This window comes from Mya arenaria, chromosome 4 (assembly GCF_026914265.1).
Source record: "Mya arenaria isolate MELC-2E11 chromosome 4, ASM2691426v1".
Classification (NCBI taxonomy): Eukaryota; Metazoa; Mollusca; class Bivalvia; order Myida; family Myidae; genus Mya; species Mya arenaria.
The window spans coordinates 65,176,313-65,193,185 of NC_069125.1; the positions used below are offsets into that span (position 1 = coordinate 65,176,313).

General features: G+C 35.8%; 2 protein-coding genes across 2 annotated transcripts; one reads left to right on the forward strand and one right to left on the reverse strand.

The window, feature by feature from the left end:
- Window positions 1-542: 542 nt before the first annotated feature.
- On the reverse strand, window positions 543-5,432 carry LOC128232702 (uncharacterized). Its single transcript, XM_052946408.1, has 6 exons — window positions 5,355-5,432; window positions 4,304-4,532; window positions 2,627-2,769; window positions 1,728-1,920; window positions 1,390-1,538; window positions 543-1,184 (listed from the first exon to the last, which is right to left on the reverse strand). The coding sequence occupies exons 1-6, from the start codon at window positions 5,356-5,358 to the stop codon at window positions 898-900; spliced, it is 1,005 nt and encodes a 334-aa protein (XP_052802368.1). The 5' UTR covers window positions 5,359-5,432; the 3' UTR covers window positions 543-897.
- Window positions 5,433-6,632: 1,200 nt separating this feature from the next.
- Window positions 6,633-16,749, forward strand: LOC128230993 (histone-lysine N-methyltransferase, H3 lysine-79 specific-like). Its single transcript, XM_052943417.1, has 9 exons — window positions 6,633-6,762; window positions 8,734-8,768; window positions 9,089-9,190; window positions 10,013-10,531; window positions 11,274-11,373; window positions 12,671-12,941; window positions 13,901-15,815; window positions 16,055-16,192; window positions 16,396-16,749. Exons 1-9 carry the CDS (start codon window positions 6,633-6,635, stop codon window positions 16,747-16,749), a joined length of 3,564 nt encoding a protein of 1,187 aa, XP_052799377.1.
- The last annotated feature ends 124 nt before the right edge of the window (window positions 16,750-16,873 follow it).

Consider the following 16,873-nt stretch of genomic DNA (forward strand, 5'->3'; position numbering starts at 1 on the left):
TCTCAGCCGTACAGGAAGGTGTGTCGTGCATTACAGTCGTGTTCATGCCTTGGAGGTCAAGGTGACACTTTCAGATCAAATAAGCCCTAGGCTAAAGGTTTCAGAGTACACGTAATCATATGTGTTTCAGCTGTAGCCGAGCTACCCGCTTGTAGCCATATACTTCTCTCAAATATTAAACCTCTAAGTACACGGCTTTACACTTCAAAACTTCGAATGGTTGAATAAAATGACAATGTTATCACATCGCAGTTATTGTTCCTGAGATGTTTAGCCTGATATGGAATGTACAGTTATATTTCGCTGTAACAAAGAATTTGTGCCAAGGAACATTTTAACAAATGTAAAAAAAGTCCATCTTCAGGGCATTTATCACCCGTCTATGACGGCTCTTGTTTTGTCTCATTATTATACCTTGGTCGTAGTAACGGCCATCTTGTCCGTCACCGGCACAACACTGTACGTGTTATGCGGGCCAGAACAACTTAACAATATGCTCAATTTCGTGACAATACAATGCTAAATTTATTTTATTTCTGATTTATTTGCATGTTTTTTACATGTTTATACAGGTCAATACTATGTTTGAATAATCATACACTGGCATTGTATATGACACATCTAATACAAGCAACGAGTCTTAAAATGTATTTGTAAGGAAGTTTTCATTCTGAGCACAAACAGTATGTGGAATCGGCGGCAAAATTGACATGACTGTTGAAAGTCGTTATGGTAACAATGCTGCAGCTTAGTGCTACTCAATCAACAGTACATTCCAGAGCTAAACAGTCTCATTAAAGACACTATCAGTCTCTGTCGCACGAGGAGCGAGTCTTATTAAAAAACATTCAATGTAAAAGGGCCAGTTTATGTTCGCTTCTCCATGACAAACTGTGTTTATAAGACAACGGTGCACAATGTCAACATCACTGGTAAAATGAAAAGGGAAGGGGAGTGTCCCAGCACGCTATTGCCCGGTCCCCCATCTTTCCTCCTCCATACTTCTGATGACCCACTACCGCTGTCCCCGTCCGACGTTTTCGGCGTCACGTTGGACATTTTTCCCGTCGTCTGTAAAGATGTCTGGTCTGACGTTGGTGTACTTTCTGGTAATTGTATTCCAGGAGTATCTGCTTGTACATCCATGCGATTCGTTACTTCCAGTGTCGGCGTTGTTTTCATGACTAAAAGCGCGACATGAAATAGTTTATTGATTTTTTACACTTCAAATAAACATGTATAAAGCAACATGTTACTAAATTTAAAATTAATAAGTATAACACGTACAGCACTACAAAATATCAATAAACGCGTTTTGACAAACTCGAACCATGCAAGTATATTAACCCTTTCTACAGTAAAATCAAAATGAAGTGATGCAGGACTCACGAGGAAGTGTGGTTGTTTCCGGGACGCCGGCGATATCGCGACACTTGCCGGCCAGCATGATGTGGTAGTCGAACAGCAGCCGCCACTGGGCCACCGCGCAGTGGCCATTCAGCTCTCGGTGGTAGCAGCCAGCCGTTGCCACGGATATGCTGCAGAAAGATCAACACATAATAGGTTGTAACTGCCGTGAGGCAGTTCTTTAGTCAAAGGAGTATGAAATATGAACGCTATGTCTATTTCATTCAACTAGAACGTATGCATCCAATGGAAGAAATGTTATGTCAATGACATACTAAATGTCTCAATGCTAAACTCTATTACATTAAAAAAATGTTTACATGCAGGCGTATATTGAAGCCATTTTCCTGTTGTCTGGCGGAAGTGTGTTTCGTGGGCCGGAGAATAGCTTGTAGTACTTTTCGACGGCGAACTGGCTGCTGTCCTCCAGGCAGCGGGCCACCGCCGGCCGCCGGGCCTCCACACACGTCAGGTTAGACATGGATGGAAGATCAGGAAGCCCCACATCGTTAGCTGCAGGAAAAGGAATAGTTAGCATGCATTCTGACTTCTGACATATAGATCTGCATTTCCGACTTCATGAACGTGCTACCTGGACTTGTTCAGAGCTCTCTAAACACTCGTCATGCCGAATTCAGTGTATGTTCAGCGTCCTGTTTGTTTCAAATTAAGAAAATGAATAAAGTGTTACAACAAGTAAAAAAAAAGCTAAAAAATATGCATTTATAAAGCAAGTATAATATGGAAACAAGTTGTATAGTTTTTTAGTTACCATACAATAGTTTGATAATGAAATGTGTAAACTTGCATGTATGAAGCTTTGTTTTAAAGCTATACATGGTCGGATATTTTTCGCGCTTGTTGTAAATATCTCAAAGAAGTAAAATTCAGAATAATGTGTTGTTGTTCAAATTGTTGTTTTTATCTTCTTCATTTGTTCCCTTCTTCATGCTCTTCCACAACCTGGCGCTTAACATACACTTAATTTGGTAATCTTAGCCGTTGTTTATTAAGAAATAAAACCATTCACACGACTAGGGCACTTGAGGGCACAGTACTCTTTGTTCATATATATAAATATGTTTCTTCTCTGTTCCCGGCTATGAATTATTCTTAAGGCTATACAAATCCTCCATCAAGTCATAATGCAGCATGCAATTGGGCGTGGGCAGACCATAAAAACCCTAAAGCCAACATGCGACTGTTTTGTTATACTTACATCTGAAGGCGAACCTCTTGCAGAGGCTGCGGGATATGCGGAAGGCCTGGGTCTCGTTGAAGATCAGCTGCAGGAACGTGTCGTTGGGACCTATGGCGGAGGGCAGCGTTCGGCTCAAGCACGGCAACACACCATCGTACTCACTTCGATACATGGAGGATAGGATAAGGTCAATCTCATTAAAATCAGATCCCCAATACACGCTTCACGACGTTACGCTACATAACGTAATGAAATGAAGTGAACGTCACGATATGATTTTAATGAGATTGGGATAAGGTGTAAATTGGGCGATAGAAGCTTTCTGACGTGTTCTTAAATTTCATCATCGTTTTTAAATAAACTCTTAGGTAAAGTTAGGGCGGTATTTGGTTTAAAGTATATATATATATATATAAAGTAGAAAAATATAACTGGAATCGACTAAAAAATGAAAAATGATAAATATCATAAACATATCACATGTACCACAACAGTTTCTAGAGTTTTGTAACAGTTTATTGCCCTAGTCTATGATTATGACAAAGGCCCTAATTGACAAGAAACGCTGTATATTTCTACAACATATTTTTTTACAATGCAAACTATGGTTTCTGTCGAAACGATTATTTATAGTCCAACAGTTCCCGCGGCCTGTGAGTAATATTTGTCAAACTTTGGCTAGTTTTTGCGGGCAATGGTTGGGTTGAAACATCCTTTGTGTAATGAAATATGACAACTAACCAGCTCACGCTAATCACCCAGTAGTGAAAATGTTTAACAAAATGACAGCTTCCTACTCCGGGGTTATGTTCGGACATTACTGTCGTGACTGCTGCGGAGAAATTCTTGTTCTTTCGTTTCATGTTTGGGCCTAGATTTATTAAAAATGTAATTGTTGTTGTTTACTGCCTACGGACAAATCTGAAATCGCATACCTTAAATAAACCATGGTCGTATCCTTCAAATGTTTATTTAGCCTCACTAATGCCTTATATAGTGGGGAAACCTTTTCTCCTGACGATAATACAAGTGCACACATGCATTTTCCAGCTAGCTTGATGTATCGGCCCGATATAAAATAGATGCTGCCATAATTATCGACCCGTCATCGTTCTGATATCCGGTTTGCCTTGATTGTTCAACACTGCACAAAATTGGTCCAACGACATATCAAAATACAGGCACTGACATTTTTCAGGTTCTATTTTTTTTCTGTTGAACAAAAGATCTTTGACTGACGTGTAACCAATATGATATAAATATCGGTTACATATCGGACCAATATTGTTTACAGTAACAATCTAGGCACTGTTTTCACGGAAAAATGCATTATATTGCTGAGTTTAACAGGGAAACGCATTTATTTACTGTTACATGATATCTGTTGTCGGCATCAGTAGTATATCTAGAAACTAAATTACTTTCGCCCATCCCTCATAACCGAAATGAAAATGGTTTAACTTTGTGGTGGAAGGGTTTGGGGGCATTTCCCTTAGAATATTTTAACAATATATTGTCACGAATGGTGCATTTCAGCGTAATTTAATAAAAAAATCGATATTGACATAAAAATTAAACTTTGACGTTTTTACGAGTTCCTAAATGTTTTTTTAATTTACAACTAAATAAAGAGAAGTATTGATATTGCATATATTTCCTTTTACCAAGAATGCATTGCTTGTAAAATCAACTTACGAGCACCAAGCGTTGATGTCGTCCGCGCTCTTTCCCTGTCGGGGTATGTCCAGGGTCTTCTTGGTGGCCTGCTGTTGGCACATTGCCAGGACAAGGTTCGGTTTGACCGGGGAGGAGCCGGGCATAAAATCGAAGGTGCTTGCCTGTTTGGACTTAGTCGGGATTTCTTGAGTGTTTGTCATGGAAACGAGGAGCAGAACCACGAAGGCCACATGTGTCAAAATATGATCTGCAAAAACAGGGCATTCAGTGAACCATTGCATTACCGTACAGGTGTTGGTTGAGCAGTCAGTAAGCGCAATTTAAACTCGAGCATGAGGTTGGTTTGCGGCTATGCCTGTCAAGTGGGTTCTCTCCGTGGGTTCGCTCCCCACAAATTAAATTAATGCTTTCGCACATGTAACATCCTGCAAACGTTTTGTTGAGTTACACGCTTTCGTCACATTAGAAAGGTGATCAACAATGATGAATCAAGTATTCCAATTGAAGATTAAAACAAGTAAACATATTCTTAAAACAAATGATTTATGATAAAAAATACAAAATTATTACAATTAAGCAATGCTTTCCAACATAAAAAAACACCGTCCCGCAGTTCCATAATCTTCATTTTGTTGTTTTCACCCCGACCCCACCCGCATTAGGGTTTTCTATTTTATGTAGAATGTTAAAATAATGCCATAATACCATTACAAACGTTTAATCTGCACCACGCTTTCATTTTGCAATATAAATGTTATCGCAAGATACGAGTTCAATATTCAAAATATCTTAATAATCTTGTCAGCATGTTATTTCCTTCGTGTGTACATATTATCCAGGGGCCATGTTCAAGAAAAGTTTGAACTCCAAGCCTCACAACTGTAAATACCAAACAGCTTTTTATATTATCATTTATACGTATTTTGTAGAAAGCACACGTGTACTATTAGTTATTAAATTTCATTAAAAAAGTTGCTTCTCTGAATTATCCTTAATTTGTGTTTAGATTAAATCTCCTCTCGGGCCGTAAACAAGGGCCCTGGCGAGGAAGAATATTAGGTGAACTTACCCATTTTGAGTTATTTAAAATATATTTCCAAAATGCATAAATAAGTTCCTAAAAGAATGCACGTTATCACATTTCCAGAATCTTTACAGCACAGTTTCTTCCGAATTATCGTTCAGTCTTGGTACCTTTTCCAGAATAAACGCAAAACGCAAACTGTTTCAGCACATCCTACTCGCTACTGTTTACAAATTAGGTTGTCAAATGAATAACCGGTGCTTCGGGTTGTCGCGCGGGAATATTGTCATGAGTTTTTAAGTGACAATGCCCGAGGGATGTACAAAAACGTACACCCTATTACAACCTTTTTATACGCGGGGCAATACAACATGATCTAAGATTCGCACGCTTTACTTAAGGTATTACATCCCTAACCGCCAGAATTAAAACTACATTGTTTGTTTTATCTTTGGAAAGCATGTATTTTTATACCATATTTCCAAGATATTGTTTGTGTGTTTTAAATTTAAAGCAAATGGCACTCTAATTCAAGAATAAACGCCATTGTGTAGACTGATTACCGGTGTAAATGTATAGTTATGGATAGTATGAGCGAACACAAAAAATTTTTAACACCAAAAACATATTTCAAAACATTGCTGTTTTTGGTAAAACAAAAAAGTATATATTTTGTGTATCCATCTTTTTCTAGTGAGTACTTTCACGTATACATTGAAATAATTACTAATTTAAATATAATTTATTTCTGTCAAAACAAGCAAATCATATCAAGAGTTTTTAACTTTTTGCATTACACTTTGTTTTCTGAAAAGTGATGTAAAATATATTTTACCACCGTTTTATAGGAATTATTAAAAGCAAACATTTGTTTTATTTCATGTTAAAAATATGTCTTGAACTTGAAATCCTGTTCAACAGGGAATTCCAAAAGTCACCTGCAATTTGATGGAACCTTCCAACATTTTTGCATTAAAATGAATACCATTTTCAAAATGAACAATAAGTTTAATGATGTACAGTAATCTTGTGGCAGCTGGATATCTTTTTTCTTTCGTAATTCTGAAGTCATTAATTATTTCCATAGGATATCAGAATTGTTCAAATTGAAGCTAATGACCATTACGCTACATTGAGACTCTATGTTTATTGTCATTAAATTACACGTATTTTACGATTATTGTTAAGGGAAGTAATGTACAGTACAGTAACGAACTATTGCCGTTTTAACTAATTCGTCAAAAATGCGTCTACGAGATACGGATCAAAAGTTGAAGAGCGCTTTTATTCAAAGTATAAATAGTTTTGCATCAGGATTTACTCATGGATGCACGGCAGAAATTAGTTCCAGACGATGAATTGAGTGTTGTCACCAACTCGACACATGAATCTGACCTAACCAGGCCTGCCTCTCCGACTGGGTTAACTAACTTTACTGGGTCCGTTTGCAGCGGTTGGCTTAATCAAGACTATTCAAGTTCATGAAGTTAATGCTAAATCATTAGTAAATCATACTAAATACACCATTTCCTTGATTCCGGCATTCGAACACTATAATCCATTTTATCATTGTATTTCTTTCAAAAGCTTCAATATCCAATGATCATAATATACAGTGATTTTCATAAATTTGTATGACTAGAAATGTTTTACTAACTAGGTTCGAAAGGATGTTGGCAACACTTTTGCAAATACAAATATTGTTTGAATTGTGTTACTTTTATGTACAAACAGCATCATAATACTCATTTGAACCGAATTTCGTTAATCCACGCCTTTAATTATTCTAATTCCAAAAACTGTAACTAATTTTTTTAGTAAAATACTCAATAATAAATACAGCAATTTACAGCCAAAAGAAATAGGATTGGCAGGTCTTCTTCTTTTTTTAATTTAAGCTATGTCAGGGTTGGAAGGGTTTTTAAATGGATTGTTAAACAATTTAGCTAAGTGTATTCTTTCTTTGATATAAATAACAGATTTTTACAGTGAGTGAAGTTAATGATGTATGGCCATATATATAAGATTGACTTAAGTTGCATATTAGATACTACCCCTTATTGTCATTTTCACACTTGAAACTGTCTGTGTTTTTAATTTAAAGTGAAATAAAAAAAATTGAATTGTTAAAATAACAGCATGAATTAAATTATCTAAATTGATTCAGATTGAGTTTCAATATCATGAGCTTCTCTTCAGCTTAGCTGAGTTTATGTTCTTGTCATCTTTTTTTCCCTCACTTTTTATATTTCGATGTAAACCAAAGAGCAACTGACAGCAAATGATTTTTCCAGATATTTTTTGAACAACAGTTGTGTTCAACGATCTTTATTTTATTTTTTTAAACTTTCAGTAACTTTTGGGGAGTGATAGAATTTTGAAACTAAACACTATGTAGTGTGTCCAATTTATCTTGGCGAAGCTGTACAGTGATAACTTAAATTATTTGGGAAAAGTAAAAATAAAATGTTTAAAACCCTCCAGAAATTATCATTTTTAATCAGATTACTAATTCAGAGAATATAAAAAATGATTCTATGTATGGTTAAAATGAACATTTTTATTTTAGGTTGCTCTACAATGAGAGTCATGAAATAGGTAACTGTTATTTTTCTATCTACTATTATTAGTTATAAAAAAATGAAGCCTGTGATACCTGATAATTTTTTAAGTAATAGTGAAAGACAAGTGTAAAAAAACACTCCTTATGTTAAATAAATTATTTTGACTGACAGGTATGAAAAGATAATAAATGAAAACATGATAATGAAATTAAAGAAACATGTGTTCATTAAAAAAACAAAGCCACATGATGCAAACATTGTGAACATTTTTTTCATGGTATTAAAATACTTATATAAATAGACATGATTTTGATAATAAAGTCTGGTAGTTCATAATTTTCTGTATTCTTGACAACAGACAAACATAGAAAAGAGTATATACTAGCATAAAATGAAGCACTTTAAAAAACAATACAATGTTCCAATATTGATGCAGTGATTTTTTGGGAAATATTTTTACTGCTTGTACCTTGCAAATTGGGTGAAAAAGTTAACTTTGGGAAAAATACAAAACAGGCCAAAAAAGCTCATATATTATAATGGTATATATACATGTTATAACTTTTTTATGCATACATTATGCTGTGAAAGAGTAAGTTTTGTCAAGATTTTGTTTATATTAAATTCACTGCTTTTTTATTCATTAACGTAATCTACATTAATCAAATTGGGAAATTTTTTTTTTAGGAAAAATGGACATTTTTTCGCAAGGGGAAACAGCCTTGAGAAGGCCGTAAATTGCACCAAAAAAAAAAATCACTGTGATCAGTAGTCCATGTTTTAAATCAACTTTTAATTTTGTTTATTTTAAACTTTCAAGTATATAAACTGTGTAAAAATAACTGTGTATTCTTTCGTAGGCTGTGAGTCCCCAATCATCCCTCTTCAGGCAAAGGTACCGTAAGAGTTTCACTCATTTATATTTAAGGGAAGTTCTTTTTGTTTTTTGTTTGCTTACATGCTATAGGATTTAGTGGTAAGGTTGAAATATTAAAGCACACGCCCTAAGCTCTGGGCCCCAAAACCTCAACAGAAGTTCCATAATTTCTCAATTGTACACTGAATTACGTTTTATGTGTAATTTAATCATGTCCTGTATTAGCAAAATGTTCAAAATCATGATTTTCCATAGCAAGCTTTGTAAGCATTTTTAAAGACTTTGACTTTGATGACAGATTACACTTCTAAATATTGGTTTACTGGTATCTGTTAAAGTTACAGGCAGAATCAGATGTTGGCTCTTTGCATTCAGAGGCCTCTCAGTCATTGCTTCCTGCAACCGCCATCACACAGCAAGGACCACAACAACAAGAGCAGGTCTTTGTTCATTGATACATACCAACATTAACAACATTACCCACATTGTTTTGTTAGGCATTTCATAAAAAAAGCATTGAAGACCTATATTTGATGAATTTGATTTTTCTTCTTTATTTAACGTAATCTGGGGGAGGGGGCTGTTTTTACAGCTAATACTTGGCTTGTGATGACTTTGTCATGCTTGTACGTCTGGCTGCTGCTATGAAGCCCTTTCATTTAAATCACTCACCATCAGCCAGCATTTCAGTTATAAGTAGTACCAGGGCATTGGTTTTGAATTAGGACACCATAACTTTGTTTCATGTACAATTCTTTTTCTATGATTAAAAAAAAAGCAAATAAATAATCAATTTGAGTATTACCAAAATGATGATGTTTTATAATTATTTACTGTTTATTCATGTAAAATTTGAAATAGTGATAAAACATGGATAAACATCCAAAATTTCATTTGATTTGTTTTAGTAAATCCTGTGAAAACATGGAAAATGAAATATTGTTTTCAACATTTCTTTGTTTTTATATTTAAATAACGAAGGGCCTCTTTTGAAATTAACATCATGTTGTTTTAATTTACTGACTGATGGGGCATTTCTTGCTAGAGATTTTCCTGATGGCAAATGGAAGTCAAAAATATGTCTTTAATTGAATGATACATTTTGGATGTGAAGAACATGTGTTTTTTTAGTCACTTTTAGAAAGTTCTAAGAATATGTTTTATGACGATGTCTGCATTATGGTGCTTTAAGAGTCAATTTTTTTACATTTTTATTGTAAACATGTGTACAATGTGATATTATCAATTTCTCTCTCTCTCAGGGTGAGCAATCTGATGGAGAGGAGAGTCAAAGTCTGCTACCCCAGGGGAACATGCTGTCAAACAGGGCCGAAGGGGGAGAGGTCGTACAGACAGACATGAGACATGGCCAGTGTGAGCCCCTTGCACATTCATACAGAGCAATAGATGAATGCAAGAAGAAATCCAACCGTATTAACCAACAAAGTAAAGATAAATTGAGACTGGAAGATTCAGAAAATGAAGTTCCTGTTAAGGGGCTTGTACTAAAAGGTTTTTCATCACTCAATGGAAACAAGGCTTCAACTGAACAGAGAAAACAGAAGAAAAGGTCTGACAACTCATATTCTACTGACCATAAAAATGACTATACAGGCAAGACATTTTCATCATCTGGGAAATCACATAGAGACAGTCAAAGCAGTCATGGAGCCTCTCAGCATGAACCTTGCACATCCAATGACAGAATCGACTCCCTGGACAGGCTACAGGCCAGGCTGGACAGACTGGTCAACACACTTGACAAAGCTCCAAGGAGACAGGTGATTTTTAAAAACCGTAAATTTAAAAATCATTTACAATTAAAACACTTTAAGCATAATAAGAATTTTGACGAGCATGCTTGCGGTGATCAGGACATAATTTTCACAATGGCACTTTGGTGTATGTGCGAATGTCCATTCATCCGTTTGTAGTGAACCTTGTCCAGGCTGTATCTTGACCATGCATTATAGGATTTTCAAAAAACTTGCCATGAAATTACTCCTTGATGAGTTGGCGTGTTGCGCACAAGATCCAGGTCGGTACCACAAAGGTCAAAGTCCAGCCAAGAGGTCAAAGGTTAAAATGATCCTTGTCTGGGCTGTATCTTAATTCACCATGCATTGTAGGATTTCAAAAAAAATCCCATGAAGCTTCACCATGATGAGGTGGTGTGTCACAGAACCAAAGTCTGTACCTCAAAGGTCAAGGTCATGCTAAGAAGTAAATGACAAAGGTTGAAATGATCATTGTCTGGGCTGTATCTTTACTATGCCTTTTAGGACTTTCAAAATACTTGCCATGTAGGTTCACAATGATGAGGCATAATTTAGTTGCAGGATCCACAAATTGTTTAACTCCATGTAATTCTGTGTTGTTATTGCATGGAAGAGCATGTCTGTGACAAAGGCTCTTTCAGCTGGCTTGGCATGTTGCCTTTTGGCTTCTAGTTTAAAGTCCTTGACTGACATACTTATATTACATTATGTACCAAGAAACTGAAAACAAGCTTGATTTCTGAAGATGCTGGTGATGGAGGCAGCAGTGGTCCAGTGTATCAGCAGCCTGCAGACCAGCCTACACAACAAACTACAGAGGCCAGGATATAGCAGGGATAGTATGGGTGGGCACATGGACAACTTGTTGATCTATTGCTGTTATCAAAACACAGTACCATTGTCTTATTGTAGATTACCAGCTTTAATACCATTAGTGCATGTATTCACAATTCTTTACAAATCTTAAACCTAGTGATATGTTAATTTATCAATGACTGAAAAGGACCTTGCAAAATTAAAACATTCTACTTTTGATGGCATAATAATCATACAGGATATTACATGAGTGGTTTGCTTAAATTTAAGTTAGTTAAAGCTGCACTATCACAGATTGAACGTTTTGACAACTTTTTTTTTGTCTTGGAACGAGCCATTTTTTGCAAAAATCCATGGAAACAAGTGATATAAGACTGCTGACAAAAAATTAAATCACAGATTTTTATATTGCAGTTAAAAAATTAATGTTTTATGTAGTTTTCTTAAACCGTTAGTAATGGTTTAAGCTATTATACATTAATTTTCGAACGGAAATATGCAAATCTGCGATCTGATCTTTTGTCAGCAATCTTTTATCATTGGTTTGCAGATATTTATGCAAAAATTTGCTCTTTCCAAGACAAAAAAAATAAAAAGTTGTAAAAACGGTAAATCTGTGAGAGTGCAGCTTTAAATTAATTTTATTTCATATTGAAAGCCTAGGCTGCTTTATTCTACTTATACCAACAATAATAGTTTGATGATTTACAGTGCACTATTCATAAAATTTTGATGTAAAAATCACACTATTTCAAGGCTATTAATTTATGATGTCTCATTACACTAGTTATATAATAAGCATATTTCATGATCACAAAGTCATTTCTGATATAAATACGATTTTCTTTGCCTAATATCAACAATAATCAATGATGATTATCATTGATTTTCAATTGTTTTTTTGTTTTTATTTAAAAACCATAAAATACATGTGAAAAATGTGTTATTGTTAACACATAACATCATGTTTTAAAGTTTGGGCTATGCATGTATAAAGAAATGGTCCATTCATTTAATTGTCTGTTTTGTAACCCTATCCCTATGTTGGGCCAAACTTCCCCATTAATGATGGGTTATTGTTGTCCATTTTGATTAGATTCTTATTTAGGAAATGTGTCTATTTATCGAACACTACATTCTACAGTTATTGTTTTTTTGGTTTACTTTACTGATGATATTTACTTTTACTACTGACGCAGACCAACAGAAGGAATTAATTGTGAAATAAACAATGCAGTTCAACAATTGATTTATACAGTAACTTTTATTTTTAATCCAGAATTGAGATATTTTCATTCCTTTTTTTACAGTAGTCAAATGTTTCAGGCAATGTGAAGAAGCTCCTGCAGACCACACAAACCAGTCTGACCCGGTTGACAGAACTGCACCGCTCAGAAAAGGTTCTTCTAAACCAGTCCATGTCACAGTCAAGTCATCCACAGACACAGTCTAGCCACCAAAAGACCCAGTCGAGCATGACCTCCATCAACAACCTAGGGTCCGGGGCCCTGGAGGACCTGGGGCGCAGACAGGCCAAGGTGTTTGGTTTGTTGAAACGACAGAAACTGCTGGTGGAACTGCTGAAATCAGGGGCAAGGTTAGTGCTTAGTAAATAAATAAAACATGGAATACTATCTTTTTATTTGTGGTAAATTAAATGTCTCAACTTACTCTCTTATTTAATGTTGTGTATATGTTTGAGATGAAGGTAAGTATACAGCCCAAGACCAGATTTAAATCACTGAGCCAAGAAAATTCATTTGTTTTGAAGCAATAATTGTAAACATTTAGTAATGAAAAGAATGTAAATGGAGCATGAAAGATATTTTATTGTGCACTAACTGTCCTTAATAGCAATTAGGTCAACAATTAAGGTTTTAGTACTTTTAGATGATACAAGATGTAAATATAATGAGGCATATAATATATAGCAATTTAAACAGCCATAGTGGTCCATTCATTTGTCAGCGAGGACAATTGGTGGATGCAGATGGACCACAACTGTCACTGCCCTGACAGCCACTTAGTACTGACCAGCCGGCCAGCCAGGCAGGGGGTACAGGCACACAGGGCATGACAGATGGAGGCACACACTGTCATAAAGCCCTAGCAATAAATAATGTAGTTTATAATACTACCGTAGTATAGTGAAACGTGAAATAATTCAGTTTTGTTTGATCTAAAAAAACCACCTTAAAAACCATGGCTTCCTGTCAGACCTTAAAAAATATAATAGCTGTATGATAAATATTGGTTGAAGTCAACATAGTTTATCAAAATTTAATACATGGAAAAACAGAAGTGATTTTCATTATTAATGACCAAAAATTTGATATACAAGTACTAAAATTTATCATGACTTTGCAATCTAAAATAGATATTATCCACCGATAGAGATAACTATTACATTGTTTCTAAATTATATATTATAGTAGATGCTATTAGATGCTATATATAAAGACTGAATATTCACTTTTTTCTTTAATTTTGCTTGACTGTGTTCAACCTAAAGGTCTGTGTACATGAAGTTAGCAATTTTATCAATCACTCTTTCAGAATTAACAAGAAATTACAAAATAGAACACGCATTATTTCTGATGACATGGCTAACAATAGAACTACTGGTACAAATAATATAACTGGAGAAAAAAGCTGCATAAGCAAATCAACAATGTCCAAAATAGAAACAAATGGCACCAATGCTAGTGCTTTGAATTCAAAAGAAGATTCAGAGAAAGCTCAACCTTCAGACGTCTATGGAGTCAAAGATGGAGATGTAGACTCCAGAGAAGGAAAATATGAGAATATGATAGACAAGGAACAGGAAGAGGAGCTGACAGCTGTTCCTAACACTCAGGACTTCAGTACACAAAACACAGCTAGAACCAGCGATAGAGACCTGTTCTCACAGACAGACTACACAGGACTGGACAAGAACTGGACATTGAACAACCAAGATAGCAAATACATGGTAAATATTTCAAAACAAACTGAGATAAACAAAAACAACATAACTCAAAGTAGTAGTGTGAGAAATGAGGCCAGTTACAGTAGTCAGATGGCAATACAAGAGATTGCACAGCCATCACTAGAGGCTGGTGATCGAGACTTGGCAAGACCCAAACGCAGGAAAGATACTCTTAGTTTGGACACTTGTTGGAATACAAGTGATAGTAAGGGAATGAAAAGGGCATTTAAAAGTGACAAGAAATTGATGGATGCTAAGAAACAAAAAAATGTATCAAGTGAGAATAGTGGAAATGCTGAGCCTCAGCGTAGATCAGACATGTTATGGCTTAACCTTCTTAGGGATTCAAGTAAGACATCTATAAAGGAACAGAAATCCAAATTAAAAGGTGTTGGAAAATGTAATGCAGTACCAGCCAATGAGATCCAAGATAAGAAACAGTTTACAGCTACCAAACTAGAAAATGAAAGGCAAGTTATAAATGAAAAAGTAGACGAAAGAGAAGTCACTGCTACTCATGTTGTAGCCGACAATATTAATCTTGAAAAAGATGACAAAGAAAACAGTCCTCATTCACAGACAGAAGAGAAATATGTGGAAGGCACTAACTGTGAAAACAATGATGTCCTTACCTCAGCTAGATCCAAAAAGGCAAACAATTATAATATAGCAGACACATTCAGGAAACCAGCTATAATGACTTCACCTTTGGAGCTGAACAACATTCAAACTAACAAAAACAACAACAATAGCAGACTAGAAATTGGCTCTCCTCCGAACATGAGACTTCCCGGAGAGTTGTGGCACAATGTCTCCCCAACCTGTACCTCCATGAGTTCGGATGTGTTTGTGGTCAAGGCAAGTGAACTGGAAAAATGCATGAGAAGGAGATCAGAGTTGCCTGTACAAGGTCCGGAACAAGAACGTTTTGAGAAATCTCTTCAACAAAGTGTTCTACTTAAAGCGTCTGGTAATTATTGTAGAAAAGATACAATATCTCTTGCTATAGATTCCGTTATTCAGAAATCAAGAGAATTTGCAGATAATGTTTACAGTCAGGAAGAGATGAGTAATAGTGAAGCAAAGATCAGTGTTCAAGCAAGACAGCCTAATGAACCTGTAACTGCTAAACCAACTTCAAACTGGTTAACAGAGCAGCAAGCTAAGTCAGTTTCTGTAGTAAGCAGTATCCAGACAAAAACATCAGGTGAAGCCTTACAAAAGATGCCTAATACTTCCAGCCAAGTGCGAGGGGTTGCAAAGATGAAAAGTTTTGTGCCACATAATCAGACAAAACAATTTGCTGTACCAATGATCCAAACTGGTAGTCAGACTCTGCTATCTCAGATTGCTGTGTGTCAGCCTCATGAAATTGACCAGGCAGTTTTGTCAGGTGAAAGGCATGTCCCTGATGTAGATCTTAGGCCATTACCCACACTAAAAGGGATGGTGAAAGCTGGTAGTTTGACACCAGGCAAGAATGCACTGTCTTTCCATACACAGGTACATTAGATAACAAAGGATGGTAGATGTGATGAAATGTTGAACAAATATAAAATCAATTATTATTTATTAAATCAATAGTTTCTGAACTCTGAAATCTAAACTTGTATCTAACAACTGGTTTATGAATATACAGATTAATTTTCTTCACAGTATAATGCAAGTATATCAGCTGTATTGTAAAAGACTGTACAGTATACAGTATAATCTAGCTTATATCCTTTCCATCCATGCGGCAGGGTAAGAGATTCCTGGCATCTCTGACGTCCCAGGGAAAGATCAAGACGTTGGATGGGCTCATTTTCACCACAGCGTCTCAGTGGATGTCAACTCTGTCAGATGGTGTTAAGGTCAAGAAGAGGAAGGCTTACCAAATGGTTATTAGCCATGTTTCAATATTTTGCATATTTATCTTTAATGTCAAATGCTATTATATAGTATTATATACTAAATGGAGATGGTAATAAACTAGTTTGTAGCAGTGTTCATAATTTAATGTTTGCTCAGCCGCTCAAAAAGTTAGTTATATTTCTTCTACACCCTTTATATTTCATTTCATCAAGTTCTATCCCTTATCCAGATCCTGTATAAGGGGAAGCCACTACTGCAATATTGCTTTCCTGCAAGAGTTGTGGTCCCTACACCAGGAGTTACAGCCCCTTCCTCTCCAGTCTCCTCACAGGCAGTTTCAAGCAAGGGCACACACAACCAGCATACATATGTTGATGCAAAGGATCTCAAGCATCAGGCACCCCACTCTGTGACAGAAGAAGAGAAATACCTGAACCAACTTCTCTCCACCAGTCTGGTGAGGCTGCTCACGGAGGCAGACTTTGTGACCAGCAGTGATCTCCCTGATAATTTCTGGACAGAGGATTATTCCAAAGTAAAGCTGTCCAAAAAGGTCTGGGATTCTGTTGATGACTGGGACTAAAACATACTGTGTTGTAAATCATGTTTAACTTGTTGTTTTCCAATTCATTTACTCACAGTTTCATGTTTTATTAATCAACTGTTTTCTTTTTGAAATGAGAACCGCACACATAACATGTTTTTCT